General features: G+C 37.1%; 1 protein-coding gene across 1 annotated transcript; it reads right to left on the reverse strand.

The window, feature by feature from the left end:
* Window positions 1-2,836: 2,836 nt before the first annotated feature.
* Window positions 2,837-8,680, reverse strand: LOC131129875 (angiopoietin-related protein 4-like). The gene is made up of 7 exons (XM_058073805.2): window positions 8,233-8,680; window positions 8,042-8,152; window positions 7,878-7,965; window positions 5,469-5,582; window positions 3,828-3,923; window positions 3,467-3,751; window positions 2,837-3,407 (listed from the first exon to the last, which is right to left on the reverse strand). Exons 1-7 carry the CDS (start codon window positions 8,647-8,649, stop codon window positions 3,229-3,231), a joined length of 1,290 nt encoding a protein of 429 aa, XP_057929788.2. The 5' UTR covers window positions 8,650-8,680; the 3' UTR covers window positions 2,837-3,228.
* Window positions 8,681-9,588: the final 908 nt, after the last annotated feature.

Here is a 9,588-nt window from a genome sequence, read left to right on the forward strand (position 1 = left end):
TATATTGATTGACTTTGTTCTTAAAGGGATTTATGGTATACTAAACTCCAGATTGTGTTTTTTGTTTTTTCATAAAGCATTAGTGCAGGGGTCTCAAACTCAATTTACTTGCGGGCCACTGGAGCTAGGGTCTGGGTGAGACTGGGCCGCATCAGGTTTTCCAAAAAAACAAACAAAAAAAAAAACACATTTATTAAAAACAAAAAAATTAAAAAAACTTTGCTTTGGTTCCGATTTTGTACAATAAAAGCTCTGATAAAACATTCCACTGTTCTCAAATATCTTAATTTTTATTTTTCTACACAAAATAAGATGAAAAATAAACCAAGAATAAAGAAAATCAATCAATTAGTAATAAATATAATAATAATAATAAAACGGCAAATAATAAAAACTTCAAGAAACCACATATAGTTGGTGGGTAGACAAATGATTTTTTTCAGATTAAAATGAACAAAGCATTATTAGAGCCCTGTAGACATGACAAAACACGACTATAGTCACATTTATACTCTTTTTATTTACAACATATTGCGCAACTGCAGGGTCTTGAGACATGCTAACTCACAAACTAGAGAGCTAGCGACCTAAACGGTAGCCTTCAAGTTAAATAGCCAAAAACTTAGCACTTCCACACGGATAGGGAGGATAACTATTAACAGTTATTTAACCTTTAACATGAACATTAATCAAACGTAATAATTTTTTCTGGGTACATGATACCATACAGCATCCATATCAAACTTGCGCAGGCTGCACTAACATTAAACTTTCATATCAAGGCGGGGGCCTCAAACTAGTGTCCTGCGGGCCACATTTGGCCCGCGGGCCACATGTTTGAGGCCCCTGATTTATACATATTTTGCTAAATATTTTCTGAGAGATAATTCTTTTTTTTCTAAATCTTTTTTTTAATCTTTTTTTTATAGACATGACAAAACACGACTATAGTCACATTTATACTCTTTTTATTTACAACATATTGCGCAACTGCAGGGTCTTGAGACACATGCTAACTCGCAAACTAGAGAGCTAGCGACCTAAACGGTAGCCTTCAAGTTATTTCCTTTAAACTTGAATAGCCAAGAACTTACCACTTCCACACGGATCGGGAGGGTAACTATTAACAGTTATTTAACCTTTAACATGAACATGAATCAAACTTAATATTTTTTTCTGGGTACATGATACCATACAGCATCCATATCAAACTTGCGCGGGGCCTCACTAACATTAAACTTTCATATCAAGGCGGGGGGCCTCAAACTAGTGTCCTGCGGGCCACATTTGGCCCGCGGGCCGCGTGTTTGAGACCACTGACCTAAACGGCAGCCTTCGAGTTATTTCCTTTAAACTTAAATAGCCAAGAACTTACCACTTCCACACGGATCGGGAGGGTAACTATTAACAGTTATTTAACCTTTAACATGAACATGAATCAAACGTAATAATTTTTTCTGGGTACATGATACCATACAGCATCCATATCAAACTTGCGCGGGGCCGCACTAACATTAAACTTTCATATCAAGGCGGGGGGCCTCAAACTAGTGTCCTGCGGGCCACATTTGGCCCGCAAGCCGCGTGTTTGAGACCCCTGATTTTTACATATTTTGCTAAGTATTTTCTGAGAGATCATTCTTTATCTTTTTTTAAATCTTTTTTTGTTTTTATAGACATGACAAAACACGACTATAGTCACATTTATACTCTTTTTATTTACAACATATTGCGCAACTGCAGGGTCTTGAGACACATGCTAACTCGCAACCTAGAGAGCTAGCCACCTAAACGGTAGCCTTCAAGTTATTTCCTTTAAACTTAAATAGCCAAGAACTTACCACTTCCACACGGATAGGGAGGGTAACTATTAACAGTTATTTAACCTTTAACATGAACATGAATCAAACGTAATAATTTTTTCTGGGTACATGATACCATACAGCATCCATATCAAACTTGCGCGGGGCCTCACTAACATTAAACTTTCATATCAAGGCGGGGGCCTCAAACTAGTGTCCTGCGGGCCACATTTGGCCCGCGGGCCGCGTGTTTGAGACCACTGACCTAAACGGCAGCCTTCGAGTTATTTCCTTTAAACTTAAATAGCCAAGAACTTACCACTTCCACACGGATCGGGAGGGTAACTATTAACAGTTATTTAACCTTTAACATGAACATGAATCAAACGTAATAATTTTTTCTGGGTACATGATACCATACAGCATCCATATCAAACTTGCGCGGGGCCGCACTAACATTAAACTTTCATATCAAGGCGGGGGGCCTCAAACTAGTGTCCTGCGGGCCACATTTGGCCCGCGAGCCGCGTGTTTGAGACCCCTGATTTTTACATATTTTGCTAAGTATTTTCTGAGAGATCATTCTTTATCTTTTTTTAAATCTTTTTTTGTTTTTATAGACATGACAAAACACGACTATAGTCACATTTATACTCTTTTTATTTACAACATATTGCGCAACTGCAGGGTCTTGAGACACATGCTAACTCGCAACCTAGAGAGCTAGCCACCTAAACGGTAGCCTTCAAGTTATTTCCTTTAAACTTAAATAGCCAAGAACTTACCACTTCCACACGGATAGGGAGGGTAACTATTAACAGTTATTTAACCTTTAACATGAACATGAATCAAACGTAATAATTTTTTCTGGGTACATGATACCATACAGCATCCATATCAAACTTGCGCGGGGCCTCACTAACATTAAACTTTCATATCAAGGCGGGGGCCTCAAACTAGTGTCCTGCGGGCCACATTTGGCCCGCGGGCCGCGTGTTTGAGACCACTGACCTAAATGGCAGCCTTCAAGTTATTTCCTTTAAACTTAAATAGCCAAGAACTTACCACTTCCACACGGATAGGGAGCCACATTTGGCCCCCAGGAAGTCAGCCCCTCTGTGACATCACAAAGGGACACTTTTACCACGTCTTCTGCTACCGAGCGTTTTGAGCCATGCCAAACTTCTTTCAGGGCTCACTTCCTAATTATTATATGAAAGTTTGGCATCTTTATTACAACATTTATGGGTCAGAAAAGTGGAAAAAGCATAATAGGTCCTCTTTATTTTTTTTTTTTTACAAATAATATGTTTTCAGCATAAAATATTTATAGAGAATAATATACAGCTTATAAATAAATAAATACATAATAAATGTGCATGTTTTTGTTTTTTGCAGTCTTTCATTGCTTCTCATGCTTGGGACTTTATTGTTGGTTTATGGACGTAGGAGCCAACTTCAGAAGAGTTGTCCTAAGTGGAATATTTTCTCCCTTTGTGTTCACCCAAAACATCCTCCTCGGCTGCGACCTCTTGACCAAGCCGAGCCTTCTGGGATATTTCCCGTTGAGGTTCGATGCCCCGCAGCTGCTGAACCACCAACCACCTACAAGAAAAATGGCCTGTTGGTTTGGAATACTCGAGACGTGTCACAACAAAGCGTACCTGAGTGAAGCTCGGCGCAGTTGGCGTCGGCAGCGAAGTCATTGTCGCTGTCGACGGTGGAGAAGGGAAGACCCGAAGGTCCGGTCAGGATGCTTTGCGCCTCCTTAGCTCCCGATGTGGACTCCTGCTCCAGGTGGAGAGCGTATTTCTTCTCCTCTCCATCAAGTCGGAAGTGATAACGAGTGGCTTGGATCTGTCCCGCCCAATCAGAGAGCTCCACCTGTAGTAGGTACTGGCCTTGTTGTGAGATGGTGTGAATGTTCTCCAAACCCAACCAGAATTCACCTGAGGGAGGTAAATTTAAGTTTTAATTTTAGTTTTGTGACATAAATTTATGATGTAATTTGAAGTGTGTACGTACTGTTTAGGCTCCCGAATCCTTTTTTATAGCTCTCCCAAAGATGGTTAAAACTCTGGGATCCGTCAAGACGCTTCTGGATGATGGTCCATCCACCCTCTGGGAAAGCAAAAAAAGACATATTTTTATTCATTTATTCATTTTCTACCGCTTTTCCTCACAAAGGTCGCTGGGAGGAAACGGGAGAACCCGGAAAAAACCCACGCATGCACGGGGAGAACATGCAAACTCCACACAAAGATGGCCGATTGTGGAATTGAACCCTGGTCTCCCAGCTGTGAGGTCTGCACGCTAACCACTCGACCGTCGTGCAGCCCTGGTTCAGTATATTTTCCATCAAAATAGTAGTCATGCTAAAATGTTGTGTTGCTGCCGGATGTTCACAGTATCCGAGTGATACCGTTGTGGGGGTGCTGGAGCCTATCCCAGCTGTCTTTGGGTGAGAGAGGCGGGGTACACCCTGGACTGGTGGCCAGCCAATCACAGGGCACATATAGACAAACAACCATTCACACTCACATTCATACCTATGGACAATTTGGAGTCGCTAATTAACCTAGCATGTTTTTGGAAACCGGTGTACCCGAAGAAAACCCAAAATTTTTAATTTTCCAAATATTTCAACTTTCTTCAAAATTTTCTTTTAGTAATATTATGATTTTATTCACATAATATTAGAACTTTTTCCCCAACCTAATTTTCAAAAAATTACAAATCTATTTCATAATTTTACAACTTTTAAGAATATTCTTTAATATTTCCAGTCATTGCTTCTAAAATGACATTATTTTTTTCATAAAATAAGTTTGACAAGTTTATTCTTGTTAAATTGCCTATTTTTTTCTCTCAATATTTTGACTTTATTCTTGCAAAATTACAGCTGGGGTGTTAGTTATAGGGGTGTTAGTTAATGTCTAGAGGGCTCTAATGATGTTATAAACCATATCTACAAGGTGGTAAACAGGTTTTCTATGCTGAATATATTCAATTTATCCTACTTTGCGGAAATTCACTTATTATAGGGGTGTTAGTTAATGTCTAGAGGGCTCTAATGATGTTAAAAACCATATCTACAAGGTGGTAAACAGGTTTTCTATGCGGAATATATTCAATTTATCCTACTTTGCGGAAATTCACTTATTATAGGGGTGCTAGTTAATGTCTAGAGGGCTCTAATGATGTTAAAAACCATATATACAAGATGGTAAACAGGTTTTCTATGCTGAATATATTCAATTTATCTTACTTTGTGGAAATTCACTTATTATAGGGGTGTTAGTTCATGTCTAGAGGGCTCTAATAATGTTAAAAACCATATCTACAAGGTGGTAAACAGGTTTTCTATGCTGAATATATTCAATTTATCTTACTTTGTGGCAATTCAATTATTATAGGGGTGTTAGTTCATGTCTAGAGGTCTCTAATAATGCTAAAAAACATATCTAGAAGGTGGTAAACAGGTTTTCTATGCTGAAAATATTCAATTTATCCTACTTTGTGGAAATTCACTTATTATAGGGGTGCTATTTCATGTCTAGAGGGCTTTAATGATGTTAAAAATGTATTTAGAAAGCTTCCAATTGACTTATCAGAGTGGAGTCTGGAACCAATTAACCAAGATGAACGATTTGTTGTGGTTCTCACCTGAGGTCATTTCACAGAGGACGTTGAATGGCTGCGAGTCGTGCGGTTGGATGGCGTAGATGCCGCTGATTCGCCGCCCGTGGAGAAAAAGATCATGGCAATCTCGAGCTAAGCCTGAACAAAAAAAAAAAAACACAAACATTCTGATCATTCAGACAATGCAAGTTGAAAGATAAGAGCGGATGAGATCTCAAGCTGGTGATCTCATTTTCCTGATCTTTGGACCGTCTGCAAACAGCTCAGCCAACGAGGCGACTTTTATATTCTCAGGAGCAAAGTTTCTTTGTTTCTTAACATTGTTACTTGAAATCACTTTATTTCTCTTAACATCATAAATTTTCCTCAACCTAATTTTCCAAAAATTGCAACTTAATTTTTTTTATATTTCAACTAGTATCATATTTCTTCTTGAATATTTCAACTTTATGCTTAAAAAAAAATAATATGTTTTTTCCTCAGAATATTCCAACTTTATTCTCATAATATTACATGTTATTTTTCTTGTAATATGACCATTTTTTTACTCCTATTATTATGACCTTATTTATTTAGGACTTTCTCTAATATCACAACTTTTCGGTAACCAAATTTTCTAAAATTTCTAAAATTTTCTAAAAAAAAAGTTTTTTTTCTATTTTACTTTGAATATTATGACTTTATTCTCATAAAATGACAATGCAGTTCTCTTAATATTTACACTTCATTTCTCTTAACATCCTAAATTTTTTTCAACCTAATTTTCCAAAAATTGCAACTTAATTTTTTTTATATTTCAACTAATACCATCTTTCTTCTTGAATATTTCAACTTTATGCTTCAAAAAATAACATGTTTTTTTCAATTTTATTCCAACTTTATTCTCATAATATTACATGTTATTTTTCTTGTAATATGACCATTTTATTTAACTCCAATTATTATGACCTTATTTATTTAGGACTTTATTTCTCTAATATCACAACTTTTTGGTAACCTAATTTTCTAAAATTTGCGACTTTGACAACTTTATGTTTTTTTCTAATAATATTATGACTTTATTGTCATGAAATGTTACCTTTTTTCTCCTTAGTCTCGTAATATTACTTATTTATTTTATATTAATATAATATTATATTATTATATTTAATATTATACTTTATTCTCGGAAAATTATGGTTGTATTTTTCCAAAAAAAATTTATTGTATTTTTTTTAAATGGACTGTGGGCCAATAAAAAAGAAAAAAACAGAATGTAAAAAAATTTATTTCCTAATTTGATGATTACAGCTAAAAAAAAGCTCTAAACAGGTTTTCTATGCTGAAAATATTCAATTTATTCTACTTTGCGGAAATACACTTATTATAGGGGTGTTAGTTCATGTCTGGAGGGCTCTAATAATGTTAAAAACCATATCTACAAGGTGGTAAACAGTTTTTTTATGCTGAAAATATTCATTTTATTCTACTTTGCGGAAATTCACTTATTATAGGGGTGTTAGTTCATGTCTGGAGGGCTCTAATGATGTTAAAAACTATATCTACAAGGTGGTAAACAGGTTTTCTATGCTGAAAATATTCAATTTATCCTACTTTGCGGAAATTGACTTATTATAGGGTTGTTAGTTCATGTCTAGAGGGCTCTAAAAATGTTAAAAACTATATCTACAAGATGGTAAACAGGTTTTCTATGCTGAAAATATTCATTTTATTCTACTTTGCGGAAATTCACTTATTATAGGGGTGTTAGTTCATGTCTGGAGGGCTCTAATGATGTTAAAAACCATATCTACAAGGTGGTAAACAGGTTTTTTATGCTGAAAATATTCATTTTATTCTACTTTGCGGAAATTCACTGATTATAGGGGTGTTAGTTCATGTCTGGAGGGCTCTAATGATGTTAAAAACTATATCTACAAGGTGGTAAACAGGTTTTTTATGCTGAAAATATTCAATTTATTCTATTTTGCGGAAATTCACTTATTATAGGGGTGCTAGGTCATGTCTGGAGGGCTCTAATGATGTTAAAAACCATATCTACAAGGTGGTAAACAGGTTTTTTATGCTGAAAATATTCAATTTATTCTATTTTGCGGAAATTCACTTATTATAGGGGTGCTAGTTCATGTCTGGAGGGCTCTAATGATGTTAAAAACCATATCTACAAGGTGGTAAACAGGTTTATTATGCTGAAAATATTCAATTTATTCTATTTTGCGGAAATTCACTTATTATAGGGGTGCTAGTTCATGTCTGGAGGGCTCTAATGATGTTAAAAAAACATATCTATAAGTTGGTAAACAGGTTTTCTATGCTGAAAATATTCAATGAATCCTACTTTGCGGAAATTTAATTATTATAGGGGTGTTAGTTCATGTCTAGAGGGCTCTAATAATGCATCCTTCAGTTGTTTGCATCTGAAAAATACTTTACCATTTTTGGTGTCACTTGGTGGGGCGTCGCCCCTCAGTGTGGTCTCCTCATCCCTCCACCTGTGCGATTTGACCCCCTTGTGTGCAACCTGGAGGAATGACACATTTTTTTTTTGGTAGCAGGTTGATGGTGCGAAAACACGGGCGGAGACACTTTTTACTCACCTTGTTCTGCAGCGCCTGCAGGTGTAAGCTCTGCTTCTCCAGCTTGTCTTGTTGCTGCCTGATCTTGTCCACCAGCTGGTCGATACGTCTGTTCTGAGCAGCCACGACGCTCTGCAAACACATTTGGGACACTTTTGGGATGATTTGTTTTTCTTCCCGCTGTCTGACTCGGATCAAGTTTTCCTTCTCACCTGGATAAATGGCATCGCTGAGTCGGCATCGCTGAAGCTGGAGTTAGGTATCACTTGAAGAACTTCCTCCATTTTCTTCTCAAGTCTGTCCACGCGGGAGTGGATGTCCTTGTTGTGCTTCATCACCTCCTCAGCGGCTTCCACCTTGACGACGTCATCCTGCTCCTGCTGCTTCCTCTCAAGTGCAGTCAAGGTGCTGTTGAAGGCTTTGAGTTTGCCGGCGATGTCCCTCATCTGGACTTTGGTCTTGTCCACATGCTCCTTCAGACCTTGGCCCAGCTGAAGTAAGCCGTGAGCCACCACGTTGACGTCGTCCCAGGAGGCTTGCTTGTCCCTTCGGTCCGCAGGGAAGCCTGCTGCTGCATTCATCAGACCGAGGAGGAGAAGGAGTAGGAGGGAAAGCTGAGGCATTTTCATCTTTGGTCTCTTTGGATTTTTCCGTGCTGCTTTTTCTTGGTTTGTGTTGGGAAGTTTTTATAGCTGAGCGCTGCAGCTGATTGGCCGGAGGTGGGGTTTGGAGGCGGACGCAGGGGGGAGGTTGGGGGCGTGGAACAACTCATCATGGTCACCGATTGTATGATGATGAAATGAAAGCTCTTTATTTCTAGTGGAGACACGAGGAGGTGAAGAATTCTAAAATTCTGCATTTTTCTGGTTTAAGTACAAATACCAGTCAACCATTGAAACATACACTTTAAAACCTGTAAAAGTCATTATATACTTTTTAAAATCTTTTATTCAGTAATCATTTATTTGTATACAATATACAAATAAATATAATATAATAACATTGTTTTTGACTGATATTTTCGGCAGAAACTGGCAAAGAAAAAAGATATCGGTTCATATTGGAACATTTTTGGTGTAAAATTATTTTCGGCAGAAACTGGCATAACAAGTATTAATAATGAGGGATGTCCACTAATATCGCAGAAACTGGCAAAAAAATGAGATCATTCATATTGGATTATTTTTTGTATAAAATTATAATTTCTCAGTTTAAACTCGCGATTCATTTATTATTGGCACATTGTCCAAATGACATGTTGATACTAACAAGTATTAATAACGAGGGATGTCCACTAATATTGTTTTAGACTGATATTTTTTGGCAGAAACTGACATAAGTCTAATAATGAGGGATGTCCACTAATATTGTTTTTGACTGATATTTTCTGCAGAAACTGGCATAACAAGTGTTAATAACGAGGGATGTCCACTAATATCGTTTTTTACTGATATTTTCGGCAGAAACTGCCATAACAAGTATTGATAATGAGTGATGTCCGCTAATATCGTTTTTGACTGATATTTTCGACAGAAACTGGCATAACAAGTATTAATAACGTGGGATGT

This window comes from Doryrhamphus excisus, linkage group LG4, assembly GCF_037039965.1.
Source record: "Doryrhamphus excisus strain RoL-2023G ecotype Guam linkage group LG4, RoL_Dexc_Guam_v1.1, whole genome shotgun sequence".
In the NCBI taxonomy this organism is placed as follows: domain Eukaryota; kingdom Metazoa; phylum Chordata; class Actinopteri; order Syngnathiformes; family Syngnathidae; genus Doryrhamphus; species Doryrhamphus excisus.

Coding starts and splice junctions, on each gene's coding strand:
- LOC131129875 (XM_058073805.2), bottom strand. CDS start 8,649: ATGAAAATGCCTCAGCTTTCCCTCCTACTCCTTCTCCTCCTCGGTCTG. Junction 8,153..8,232: donor CAGCGATGCCATTTATCCAG/GTGAGAAGGAAA, acceptor ATGTGTTTGCAG/AGCGTCGTGGCTGCTCAGAA. Junction 3,752..3,827: donor AGGATTCGGGAGCCTAAACA/GTACGTACACAC, acceptor TACCTCCCTCAG/GTGAATTCTGGTTGGGTTTG.